The following is a 14,255-nucleotide window of genomic DNA, read 5'->3' as shown; positions in this document are numbered from 1 at the left end:
TAGTGAACTCACAGACCTTCTGCTCTCCCCAGTCTCTGTCCCAGACTCATGGTTGCTCCAACAGTTGGTTCCCAAGCCTCTTATCCTACTTGATGGTTACTCTGGCTTGGTGATTGCTAGTGATTTTGCACTGACATATGCACCCACACAATATGCATGCACCCCAGTCCCTCCAGCTGCTGGCACTCAGGCCTACACACACACAAGCACACAGTATAGGGAGCTGCTGACCAAGGAACACAGTCAGAAGTGGAGTTAAATGAGAAAACAGGACAGACTGCGCTTATTAGGTGCAGGGCATTACCAGACACATGTACTGAATGGCCCTTTTTATCCCCTTTTTCCTCTATTTTCCTGCACTTGTTGCTCCCCAAACTACCCTGATCCCTTCCTTTCCCTGTCTTTGGTTCCTGCCCTAAACATCGCATGATAAGTCCTTTACGGTCCCAAAATGCTCTCCCCTGGCATCCCAATAATGAGCCCCATACCCCTCCACACCTCAGTCTACGAGGTGCCCTGGGGAGAGCCTCTCGGTTGGCTCATCGGTGGTGGGTCTCACCCTGCCCATGGGGATGATCACCCCCGTGATGGATCAGGGCAGGGGCTCAGGCTCTGTCCTCTGACTGGGGTATTGGGGGCTCCTCCACTTGCCCTTGTGCCTCAGGACTCCTCTCTGTTTGTGGAGATGAGCCACTAATCACATAACCTAACAAAAAAATCCTGGCAGAGTCTGTCCCCAAGCAGCTGGTCTCTTCTCCCCTATTCCCAGCTTGCTCTCTATGAACATTTCTGTAGTAATACTGGTATTACTGGATAAGGTTATCAGCCAGTCTCAGGTTATCATATGTACACAGTAAAATGCAGACCCATCTTCACTTACAGTCTAAGTAAGGAGACAGAGGTTAGGGATGGAGCAACACTGAATTGTCCAAGGAAATATAGCAGAACAGTGTCACAGAAAACATGGAATTTAGGACACTTGAATGTTCATCATTGTCTCCATCTGTAATCTCCCTGACTCCTTTCTGAGTTTATTTACGTGAACCTGAAAGGCATTTGTGTTCCTTAGAAAAATTCCTTTTCACTTCTGGCAAAATTAGCTATAGCGATTGAAACCATGTTTTTAATCTTTGTCTTTGTATCAAAAACTTGGACCACAAAATTTGTTTCCTGCAGGTGCATAATTTTTTTTTTTCTTCCCTTTCTGTTTTACTGTGAAAGAGATGAAAGCAAAAGAGATCTGTGTAGGCAAACCATCCCCTTGGGGCTGGGCACTCACATGATGGCAGCAGAACAGAAACCCATAGGATCTATTCAGAGGGGAAAATAAAAGTTACTCTTTTTTTTTTTTTTTCTTTTCATACAGCTGATTCTTTTCTGTTCTGTTTGTCAGGACGTCATCATGGGGGATATGTGTCTTTCTAAAAGATTCAAATTGTTCTACACAGCAGCCTCAGACCTAAAAGCATTTCAGATACTTTGAAGGGACCAAGTCCTGCTGTAGCAGACAGGCATGTTATTTCAGTGGGGAGAAGGTAAATCCTGAGGCAGTGAATGCAAGTACTTTTTTACTAATAGCTAGGCCTGAATTTGAGCCCTGCCTTGTGATCGATCCAAATAATTAGACTTCTTGGGCCGGCTTCTGGCCCCATCTTAGGTCCATTGCGTAGCATTCACACCACTTTAAATGTCTGCAGCAGGAGGAAGCCACCCTAAACTCCTCTCATAAACTGTGTTAGGATGAGATGAATTGCACTTGGGAACTGAGAAGAGAAACACTCCATACGTAGGAAATCAGAATGACAACCTCATATATGCACATATGCATTTACAGAGATAAATGCCACCTCTTCTGTCTATGCCTGGAAGTCCTCCTGGCCCAAGCATCTTCCAGCAAGCTTGGTTTATCTCTTATATGTAGCATGTGCAGAAAGTTTAGTAACTAAGAGGTCAGAAACGACCACAAATAGATCCTTAAACCACCTATTACCTCTTACTGCCACTCATACAAATGAATTATTTCTTTGACAGTATATATCATTCATACTTTGTAGCAGTGATGCTCCCAAAGGGCTAAGTAGAAGCCCTTCAAATCTGAGAAAACCTATCCTATTTTATTGCTTACGGTGTGGTATGCCCACATGGCCTATGAGAAGCAGGTTCTGCTGTTAAAGAAATCTGTGCCCCTGTTTGGTAGAGGTAAGTGCTGGTGCACACATTCTTCCTTTGTGCCAATGGTGAAGTAAACATTAGCTTAAAATAATTTAATCATTATTAAGCTGCAATAACTTGATAAATTTTGCCTGTGTAACTATACCGAATACACGTGTGCTTTAACTGCAGCAGGATATAGTCTAATTTTATTATTCATTGGCCTTTGTGTTTATCTCCCAAAACCTCCTAGCTTGTTCAGAGCTATTTCTTAAATTAACTGATTCGCTAGTGCATAGTCAGACTACAAGTGGCTTTAAGAAAAGTGAAAAAGTATATTCTATAAACTCAACAGAATGAGAAAGCCAGTTATAGCCCTATTGCAGGCAAATTTTTATTGTGTACTTGTGGCAAAGCAAGCTGGTAGGAGTAGGTCTGACACACCCAATGTAATCAAAGCGCCCTAGAGTCAAACTCCTGGTTTCAGGTGAAACTGTTTCCTTCCCAGTTGTTAATCACAGGTGACTGGTAAACTTGATTTTCGCTGGCGCTAGAGTCTTCTCCTATGTCACTTTTTTGTCTTCTGCTGTGGGTTTCACAATGCTTTTCAACCATGGTACTAGGTATACTTGAGAAATTGGTGGAAAATTGAAAGCTACATAAAAGAGCACTCTTGCCCTGTGAAGGCATTTAGCAGCTCTGTGAGGCACTAAAAGATAGCTGAATGTGCTTATTTGGTGGGGTTTCAGGGTAGAGGCAAGATCAATAAAATCTTTTAAACATCAGCTTTGGGATGAAAATAAAAATTTAGGGTTATTTTTAGTTCTTGACTGCTCTCTTATTCTATAGTAATTATTTAAAATGCTTTGGTTCCAGGGTTTAAAACCATAATGCTGTATTGTATTGAATACCCTTTAACTGTCCTTGCGAATACCATGGTGTTTCTCTTTTCTCTTCTTCAGAATATGAATTATTTGTCTATTTTCCTTCAGATCACCACAGAAGTGGCTCTGATGCTGCGTTCCCAGTAATGGTCAGACCCCAGCCCCGACTACGGCCACTTGAAGCAAAGCACCGCCACAAAGAGCTGATTCCAATGGCACACTTGGATAGACGAGCAGGCCCATCCAATCTGTCAGGTCGAAGAGGAAATTCAATCAGCCAGCATCGTTTCACCAGAGCAGAAAATCTAGCTCTAATGCCAAAGTCTCGATTCACTGTGGGAGAAGTAGAGGGGTATGAGTCAGAAGAAGAGACAGAAGCAATGGCACCAGCCAGGCCATTAGCCATATGAGGAGCAGAAAAGAGCAATGTTTGCATCTCTAGGGCCCTTTGTGCACTGCTCCAGAGAAAATAACAAAGCTCTTACATGAACCAAACCACAATTTTCCTTTTGGGACCAGTGCACTTGTTCTCATATCACTTTCAAGTGCTGTATCAAGGTACTTAGTGGCTTGGAGAAGACTCAAATTCTTATATGTTTATATCAAGCTTTCTTTCCAACAAAACACTGCAGGAAAGAGGGGAACATGATCTTTGTAGAGGTTTGGACATGGATTTAAACAACAGTAGTTGGGCACATGCAATGCTATGTGTGGAAGCTGATATTGCCTTCCTCTGTTCTGTACTATGGCCTGCATCCAGAAGAAAGAAACACCGAAGGACATGCTTGGCACATGAGTGCCCAGATTGGTAACTTCAATTTGCCTAGAGCTTTTGACGTCAGAGTAGCTGAGATATTCCAGGAAAGAGTTAAAAAACAGAAAGGCATTTTTAGGGCACCTGAATGTCACTGAAGATGCCTAAACAAGTACTTAAGTCAAAAGGATTTTTAGTGGACATTTTCAGCACTTGGGAATCTCTTGGCATCTCAGGTTTGGGCTCTGCAAAAGTGCCTAAAGTCAGTTGCTGTGATGGTCCATAACTCCTGCTACTTCAACCAGTTTCAACATGTAAGCACCTATCACTCACCTACAGTTGTTTTGGATGAATAAAGGAGGCATCCTAGTACGTACAAACCCAGAGGACTCTTCAGGCAGGGGTGCTGTCAGGATGCCTTTTATTTGCAAATGCAGGACCACAAGAATGTACACAATATTCTTGTGGTTCAGCAAGTGGGAGGATTCATTGTAGAGCATCTAACCTCCATTCCCCACTCCCACCTTGTCAGAGGGTGCCCAAATTGGTGGACCACTCTTCACACTGAAGCTGGACCAGCACTGCAGATAGGAAGCAAGAAACTGGGATAAAAGGTAAAGGGAGGCTAACTCTGTAGCCTGCTGGCTCGGAGGAAAGAGAGGCCCTGTGTTTTGCTCCCAGCTTTTTGTAGGGTGTCTGCCTGTATGTTGTACAGAGAAGCATTTGCTAAAAAAACCCAGAAATAACCAGGGGGACACGCACTGGAGCCCATGACCTCCCAACCTTCCTACTGAGCTCCCTTCCAACTGGCTCTGTGTGCCCATGCTCCAGTCTCAATGGTGGGTCTCCGTAGCAGTAGGAGAAGCAAGAAAGCTATGGTCGTGAGTAATTTTGAATTAAGTCTAAAATCCCAGACACCTAGTTCCTCTGATGGAGCTCTTTTCTGCAAAATGGAAGCAGCATTGCCACTGTCATATGTGTCTTGAAACTGTAGGTGAGCTGATTTTACCCAAAGGGATGATTTGAGTCCAAAAGTCCATAAACCCACCCTTACAGCTGCACTAAACTCAAATCTACAGCTGACAAATGCACCAAGTTCAGTCATGTTTTCTTCAAGTTTCCCTCTCTCTCCTCCACTCAGAGTTTGCTTAGCTGCCCAACTCAAGGTCTGTAAATGCTACTGTAAGAGTCAGAGAGGTAAGAATTAGATATAGCAGTGCCACCTTTATGTTTCTCTTTTTTATATTACTGTTAAGTGCTTGTAGGTCCTGGTCCAGAAAATCTTTTAAGTGTAAGTTATGACATCACATTTCTTACAATGGATTTCTGATTCAGGACAGGTAGCATCTAAACTAACACATTGGAAAAGCACGACCAGAGGAAAAAAATAAAAGCCTTTTTTCCCCTTTTCTCATGTTTGCAGCTTTTATGTTTAGGAGGTCATAATGAATCATCTGTACTGAAATTGTACAAAGCTTTATGAAACTTATGTTCTGTTTGCATTTCCTCATTGTGCCAGAGAAATTATACAACTTCCTTTTGTGAAAGCAGTGGCACTTTATTAAAAAAGGGTAAGATTCGGCTTTTGTACCGACACTGAATAAGCAATGAAATACAGTTCTGTACCTGAAAATCAACAAATAAACCCAGCTCCACCAAAAGAGGAGGTGCTCCACATAGTTTCTAAACAAAAGTCTTATGCCAGATCTCAATCCTATAGCAAGTTATATTGACATACCATAAATCTCAGTGAAAACATTATTTTAAGAAGAAGAGTTATCATACAAAATCAGGTCTTAAATTGCACCGTGAGCTGCCAAGTTGCCATATGAAATTTAATTGAGGGCAAAATCAGCACCCATGTGACATGGTCCTTAGGCGACAGAGCTGATATCATAGGCGCATGGAGTGGGGTGACGGACGTGTGGGACCTGCTGCTGCGTCACAGAGTCGAGAGGGGGCGGGATCTCCAAAACTGGCTGGTGGGTGATGCGAACTGAAGGCAATCCCTGGGGACAGCGATGAAGAGAAAGTGGAAATCTGAGAGGAGGGTGAAGAAGGGATAGTGTCTCATCTTCAAAGGGAGGCTCAGGAGAGAGATTAAACAGAGGAATTACTGTGAGCTGCAAATTCAGCATTTCCTCTATAAGAAGGTTTAATCAACGGGTTGTCTGGGGGAACTGGACAGATACAAACTGTGTGAGACGAGGAAAGTTAATGGGATGTCTGGAGTGGCATGGAAAGGGACTAGACATACATCATGAAAAAGAAGAGTCCGTGCAATTTGGTTAGGGTATGTTTGACAGGCATGCTTAAAATTGACTCCCAAATTCTTTATGAAAGATTATAAAACTCGTGGAGCATTTATATAATTATCCATTGTAAGTAGGGAGCAAAGCATTAAATTTCTAATGACTGTTTATATTAGAACTAGAGAAAAATAATTACGTCTTTCTAAAATACAAATAAAACTAGTGCATAGCTGGAGTCAAATCTCCCTCTTTTGGTTCATTCCTAATCTTTCCTCTGACGAAATCAGTGAGCCAGATCTTCAGAGAGTGTAAAGTCATAGAGCATCTAGAAGTTAATAGAGCTCTCCCAGCTTTTGCAGTCTGGCCCCCAAACTTGTAAAGTCTATTTTTAGTTTTCTTTCCTAGCAATTAGAAAATAAGACTGGAAGAAAATTTCCTTCTGTGCCATTAGTTGCTGTTAATGGTTTTGCTGGCCATCAGCCAAGAAGCAATACTGCAAATGCCTGTATAAAATATGTTCTAATATATAAAGTTGCACTGTTTATTTGTTTTCATGGGTATTTCATATCTGTAGACAAACAAGTTCTCCTTAAAGAAGCACATTGCTTATGTTTTAAATAGCAATAACTACAGAAATGTTTCACTACAAGTAACTTACTCTGTGTCTATAGGCTCTCAGGCCTGGTCCATAAAGAAAACTGAAGTGGTTTAGGGCATGAATCCGCTGCTAGTGGATTTAAGTCCTCATGTGTGTGGGCATTCTTAAGCTCCTTAACCTGGGTCACATCCAGGAAACTTGTGCTGATAATTTGCAAAGGTAAGTTAATTCAAGATCTCCTTTTTTTTTTAGACTGGTACCCTGCTATTTACTGGAGAATTTAAATTCTACCCTGATTTAAGGTGAACTGGCATAGGAAACTCATGCCCAGAAGGTGAAGAATTATTTTCAAAATCCAGAGAGGAAATAGGAACTCAGGGAATTAAGACTATTTCCTTGAGGCAGGAGGATAGTGCAGGACAGATGAGTTTCAGGAAGGAATAATAATGAATAGCCTGTACCTTCAACAGTAGAGAAAATAGGAGATACACTTGAACAGAACTTGCTAACCAATGAGAAAAATAAGACAATAATAAGGACAGTCATAATGAGAAAATATTGTCATAGTAAAAGCAAGAATGGTCAAACAGAATATTGCAGAAAAAGAGAGGGAGTTATCAAGGTCAATAGTACATTGTGAGCAACCGGCAATACTTTCATATTTATTGCACGGTGTGATTAACTGTTAGATCCTGTTGTTCTTGCTGCAGCTGTTACTCTTCAACTAATACCCCAGGCAAGTAGGAACGTGTAGTAAAAGGAGAATCTCTTCCTCAGAGAGCTTACCATCAAGGACGCAGCAGTGAGGGGAGTGCCAGCAATCAGGACACGATAGCAGCTAGCGCAGGGAGGGCCCAAGCTGTGACCTCCAGAAATACCAGTTAACAGAGTGCACTGGAAGAAAGCATTGCCGTGGTCCCTCTTCCAGGGGGAATGGTGCCCACTGGGAATGTCTGCAACTGCGTAGTCAGGGCTGCCGCTGCTGTCTGTACGGCACCCAGGGAAATAACATGCTGGCTACGTGATAATGACAGCGAGCAGGACAGGGAAGGATGCTATGAAGGACCTAAAAGCAGTTTGTGTGTCACACTAGGGGAGGATATCGGCGAAAGAGTGCAGAAGCAGGGTGGATAATTCACCTCATAGCACGGCTCGAAACTCGAGTGAAGCAGGCATGTGGCTATCAAAGCCAGAGAGGAGAAGCTCTAACAGATGGAAAAGAGCAAATGTCCCAGCGGGAGCTCTAGATGGACTGATTTACTGCTCTGTGTGTGGGCCAAGAAAGTAGGCCAACTTAAAAGACAAAAGTTAGTTCAGATGTGTGTACAGCAATTAAGGAAGGTTATATAAGATTCAGAAAAGTAGGACAGGATTTCAGGCTGGAGAGACTGGTAGAGAAGAAGTAACCATTCCTGCAGCCAGTAGACCCTGAAAACTCACATTTTATTGTCATGTATGAATGGAAACTACTAGTTAAAAGCCTGTGGGAGACTCCGGAAAATATAACAAACATTTCCAAGCTTCCTTTCTTCATAGGTACTTTTTCTAATTTTCTATCTATGTACATGGATAAAACACAAACATTAAGAGTGGAAAATGAGATTACCTTATCTTTATATTTTGTTTGCTTTTTAGGAAGGACAATTACGTTTATTGTTTTGCCAAACTCACTGTACTTAAGAACCTTAAAATTAGAGGTGTAAGGTAACATGAGTAATATTCTGAACCAGTTAACAGCACTGGAAATCTATTCAGCTAAGTTGCCTAATTTATTTCCTTTTGAGAATCGGTCTCAATGTTCGTCACAAGTGAAACTCCTTTTTCTTTCCTGCTTTGGTTTCACAGGTGTGAAATTTCAAAAGTTAATATCGATTCTTGTTTATTTCTAGTCCACCCTTCCTCCCGGAAAAATTCGAGTTTCTACTACCTTTCAATCATAAGAAATGAGAAATGGACTGAAGAAAACAATGCCAAGTTCTGATATTCAGAGTTTTCTTTCTTTGGCAAGGTAGATTGCAGGCACACAAGAGTGAACAGCTGGTCGGGAGCAGACACCCAAACTGAACATCATCCCTGACTTTTTTTCTAATGTCCTTGTGGGAGCAAGCTGGGAAAAAAGAAGTATCTCTCAAGAATAGCCACAGTGAGCTGGGGGCACAGGTATTAGTCATCTGCAACATCACTTTTACACATGCAAACACAGGTTGGAGCATTAGACATCTGCTCAGTGCTTTCCTGTCAGTAACTTATTCCGCTAAATACAAAATTATCATAAAAGAAGCTTGAAGTTAAACTGCTTTTTTTGCTGGCGTGTATGTCAGGTATTAATTTAGACTCATTAGTTGGTACTGGGCCTAACACCATTTGCTCCTTGCTCTACTGTATTATCAGCAGTGATAAGGGGTGAAAATAGTGAGTTATGCACAAATGTCAAAGTAAAAGGGATCTTATTTTTTTAAGATATCTTGGAATAAAACCCATAGCTCTCCAGCTAGCTTTATTCATGCCTTTATTTAAGGGTAAATTTCCCATCACAGAAGCTTGCACTGGGTGAGAAAACAACATATAAATGAAAGCCAGCTGCCCAAATATATTCAGTTTCAATATTACATGATGATGAATATTGATAATACCTGCAGTGGTGCACGGTGTCTTCCAGGTGCTGTGTGAACACAAGGCACAGACAGTTCAGAGGCAGGGCATCCTGAGAATTATGCCAGAGTTAAAACCCCACATGAAAGGTGGAGAAACTTGCACAAAGCAAATGAGCTGTGTGTACACGTAGCACAGGAACAGGGCCAGGAACCGAACATGAGACCCTGGTCCCTTGACCCCAAGTCTACCTTTACTTCCCTTAGGCTTTCAGGTGACTGAAACCTACAGAAAGGAACAAAAGAACAGGCTGAAACTGTTCATCCAGCTCTCACCACAAAAAAGGAACAAACCGCACAGAAATTACATTGTTTGTGCACTGCTTCAAGCCAGGCATCAGGACCTGCTGTTTACAAACACTCAGTGTCCTAAAAGACATCACAAAATTTTGCCATATTTAAGATATACGTCTAAAATACATGTAATGTAAAAAAGATGTAATTCTTCACTTACTTTTCCCTAGTGCATTCACTGTCGTTCCTTTCAAAAAGCTACATATGTTCTGCATGTTTTGCATAGTTAAAAAAACTTGGTAACATTGAAGGGGCTTGTAAGACATGAATATACTGTGGCAAATAGAACTCTCGGAAGTTGCTCCTCCTTCTCCATTTCGGTTCGATGAGGAAGGGAGGCTGTAGATGTTTAGCACAGGTGTTAGACCTAGGACAAATCTCTTAGGGCTAAGGACACTCACGGCTAAGTCATACGCAGGTGCTTCAAGCCATCTGAGTTGCCAGATTTGGCACAGGAGCCATGGGAGCCCTTTGCTCCCTGGGTCAGCAGCCAGAAGCCAGGGAGGCCCCTTGGGGCACCTTTACGGCAGCTGGACTGCACCCCTGGGGCTGGAGTTGGTGGGGATCTGCACAAGGCAGCCAATGGCACTTCGGGCATAAATCAGTTGAACACATGTGGATGGCTACCTTGTAGTGATCTGCTGAACAGTTCAGCCTCCACTGACTCCAGTGGGAGATCAGACACCTACCCCACATGTAGACACCTTCATGGTGAACATCTAAATGCAGCTTACTGAGTCTGAAGTGGAATTCCACTGTACTGATCCTTCAAGTGATTTTGGCACCTATGAATGAAAAGCATCTTTTCAAAGCTAGGCATTATGACTGCTTTAGTTTTGAGATGAATCTTCTTTTCCTCCTCAATAAACTAAGCTATTTCTGCATGTACACATAAAAAGGTAATCTATATATTTTTTACCAGTGTCTCGCTGTGTGCAACTCCTATATTCTGTTTATTTCTAAAGGACTCTGTCTGCAAGCGTATTTGGCTCAATCTGCTGTAATGGGTTTAGCAACAGAAAATTGCAAGGCTCACATTACTGCTGGCTCAAATGGACTCTTTGGCTTGAATTCCTCTTAATGATAAATATCCCAAAATCTTTCCCCATCATTTTCATAAGTATGCAAACATAGATTCAAATGAGAGTGATGACTGCTGACAAATTTGTTAATCAAGTCTTAGCAATTTGAAAGAGCTCTTTCAGGAGCTTTTTTCTTATTTTTCCCTAATGCAAAAATGCCTGATACTGATTTACCAAGCACTGCAGAGCAGATATAACAGCTGGTGCCAAGACCAGATTTACAGGTCTTGTTCTTAGGTAATGAAAAGAAAGATAGATGTAGCGACAAAGCTCAAAACATCACTATAAGCAAGTTTGCATGAATTAGGTTAAGTTCCAAAGCTCAAAAGAGCTATTATTATTATTATTATTATTATTATTATTATTATTATCATTATCATTGTTTTGGTGTTTTTTCCCCAGCCTCCCACTACGTGTAAATTTTCCTGTACCAGTTTCTAATGGATAAACTAAAACTCTGCTAGATGAGAGCATTAATTCTGCTTTATCTGCTGGAAAAGGCATGCTTTCACCAAAGAGGAAAAGAGCTGCAGTGACCTCTGTTGATGGAGTTAAGCAATGTATTTAAAGAGCCAAAAAGGAAAGGTGACACATTCAAATCCTCTGCTAGGATTAAATAGGACCAAAAGTAAACTGTGCTAAGAGGAAGCGGCTTTCAGGTTGCATATGAAAAAGACTATTTCCCAACACCCACTGAAGTCAGAGTCCTTATCAGGATAGTTGCCTTTTAAAAACTATTTTTAGACAATTTGTTCCTTTTTAAATGTGGAATTAAAAACTATTGGCATGAAGATAGAGGACATAACACACTAGGGGAGATGTGGTTTTTTGAAGTGCTATACTGCATTCCAGGAGTTTATATCACCAAAAGAAAACATCATGCCTGGATGTATTACGTGATCTGAATTTAGTGACCGGTTCCCTCTGCCAGCCTGACACACGGTATTCTTGAAGTTTTGAGGCAAAGAAGCTTTCCAGTTGGCGGGCTGCCTGTGGCAGAGAGAAGTATCTAGGAACTGTCATGCCTTTATGACCAAGAATTTGGAACATGTCTTTATGGGCTAGTTCTGATCCAGGAAAATAATTAAACACGTAAATACCCACAAGGATCCGGACCTTAATGCTTAACTTCAAGGTTGGCAGTAGGCTCAATAAAGCCAAGCATTTAAGGATTGATCCTGTACGATTAAAGTTATTGAAATCAATACAAAAACTTCCATTAAGAGCCAAGTAGCTTGTGGAAATGGGGGTATTATGTCATTTTTTTCAGACTTGTGCCTTTGCTAAGGACTACTCAGTATTAAACAGAGGCATAAATGAGGGCCAGGGCTTCATACTGTTAAAGTTACTTTACGTTTCTGAGCTGTCCAGTAAACAATTGGTACCCACTCTGTTTGGCTTTTCTAGGAGCCACAGCAATACAGATTGGTATATTTTTCCTTCTACATCTGGTGTTACGGCAGGTCTGACCATGATCACAAAGCTGGGAGTTTTCCCTGTTCAGGTATTTTAATTTGTTAATGCCTCCACCAGAGCCTAAGAAGTTTTATTTTATTATACTTTCCAGAACCACTGCTGTCCCTCTGATCCTAAAATGTCATTCTCACAAGACACAAATGGCTATTGGTAATGACACTTTACTAGTATCCACTATGGTATCCTTGTTCAGGCTTTGTAGAAAATAATTTCTGCAAGTGTAAGGAGGGAAAAAACCTAAGTTCATTCTGTTTTTAATAAAAAGTATGAAAAGCTGTACATAAAGCAATATCTTATTTTGATATAGATAAAATCAGAAAATGAAATAATAGATCAGTGCTCTATGATATCATTAACTAGATATTAGAGGTGTACTTGCTCTCCCAGTCTAAGAACATCAAGATACACAAAATGTAAAGTGTTAAAATCAACCCTAGTTTGCATATGTTATAGATGCCGTAAATGTTATGGCATCTTATAAAAATTTCACGATAAAGCCAAATATTACAGCTACCTATTTGAGAACTTCATGCTGTCAGGCATGAAGGAAGTATTGATGTATCTTCTATATATAATTAATGATCCTGGCGAAGATCTTCATTGACTTCTGGGAAATTATGTCTGGGTTTTTTTCACTCTGCATGAGTCTGACAAATTTTTGTGGAGAGTGGTCAGGATGGGAAATACAGCTGGGTGGTAGGTTGGATCAAAGATTTCTTTGCCTCAATATATTTAGCATCCTACAAAGACTCCTACATGTTAAAGGACTCCAGTTGCCCACTTACTCTTCTAAAGATAACCCGTGCAAAGGCTCTATTCCTGGGTGAGTTTAAACATTAAGTAAATTAATTCTATGTTAGAATAGCACATAGAACCATTCTATATAAAGAATAATTATTTTCTGCCAAGCTTACCTTGTGATAGGACAATTATTTTTTCTTAGGTTGCTTGACATAATTCTAAAATGAACATTTGTAATATTGTATATAGCTACAACTTTTGCACTGAAGGCTGAAATCACCCATGCTCTGATACCTGTGCTAAAGCTGAGCCTCAGTTCCACATGTATTAGCTTTGCTACCTCAGGTATGGTTTAGGAAGCAGGTTGTGACTCAAAAGGAATCAAAATATCTCATTGCCATTTGTCTACTGTGCATTCTTATTACCCATCATATAGGCTTTATAATTTAGTTCTTTGCCAGTTTAATCTTACAGTGCATTTATGAACAAGTTCCTGAGTGGTTATTTATGTACCAGTCTTCAGAGGTCAGCTCTTTTGGCTTATCTTACAGAAGAGAAGGGAAAAAGTCAGCAGTCATCTTTTTTTACATCTGGAAAAGTATCTTTTTTCATACAATTATAACCGTTTGACAGGAATTTGCTCAAAGTTAAAGAATATCTTTGGATGGAGATTAAAAATGGAAAATTACATCTTCAGAGATGTACTTTTCTTTAAATTACTAGTATGTGAAAACTGTTTTGGAACTTTAATTGCTGCTACAGACTTACTACAAAATAAACTTTGCAATAAACCCTGGCTGATCCTTATCTATAACCAAAAATCTCCACACTGGCAAGAGTATAATATAGGGTGAAATCATATTTGGATTTGGATTTGTTTGCAACTGAGTTCAACAAGGCAGGATTTTCTCTTTCAAACAGCCCCAAACTTCTCCTCTGTGTATGTGGAGATTATCTGGATCCTGCAGTAATTGCTGGTTGGGTCAATTGCTTGATTTTTTACAGTGAGGAGACTTACATGCTTTCTGGTTTTGGCCTCACACAGAAGCATTCGGGCATGATTTCTCAGGGTAAACTGGACAGTCCAAACCCAGAGTTTGAGTGACCTCCTGAGTTAGAAGCCAGCTTCTCTGCTCAGTGCCAGCTCTGAACCCTAACAATTATGCCTGTTTCCAAAAACTGCATCTGAACCTGCCATTCTTTTGACCATTGTGATTTTGGCAATTTGCATCTCTCTGCTCATCCTGTTTTAGCATGCTGCAGGTGGGACAAACCTGAGGCTTAATTCCAGGAGAGAAGGCTTCATCAAAAGCTCCCAGAGTAGCAACCACTGCAAAGTTGATAGGTGAAATCCCTTCTCATCACAGAATCA

At 40.9% G+C, this 14,255-nt stretch overlaps 1 protein-coding gene across 1 annotated transcript in view; it reads left to right on the top strand.

The window, feature by feature from the left end:
* Positions 1–3,445, top strand: part of SLC9A4 (solute carrier family 9 member A4) — a 37,286-nt gene extending 33,841 nt beyond the window's left edge. Inside the window, exon 12 of the mRNA XM_050911042.1 lies at positions 3,144–3,445. Within this exon, the coding sequence (XP_050766999.1) occupies positions 3,144–3,445 (302 nt within the window). The remainder of the gene's footprint in view (positions 1–3,143) is intronic.
* Positions 3,446–14,255: the final 10,810 nt, after the last annotated feature.

The sequence above is a fragment of the Gymnogyps californianus genome, chromosome 1 (assembly GCF_018139145.2).
Source record: "Gymnogyps californianus isolate 813 chromosome 1, ASM1813914v2, whole genome shotgun sequence".
Classification (NCBI taxonomy): domain Eukaryota; kingdom Metazoa; phylum Chordata; class Aves; order Accipitriformes; family Cathartidae; genus Gymnogyps; species Gymnogyps californianus.
The sequence above is the reverse complement of the archived record's forward strand: the minus strand, read 5'-3'. Positions and strand labels throughout refer to the sequence as shown.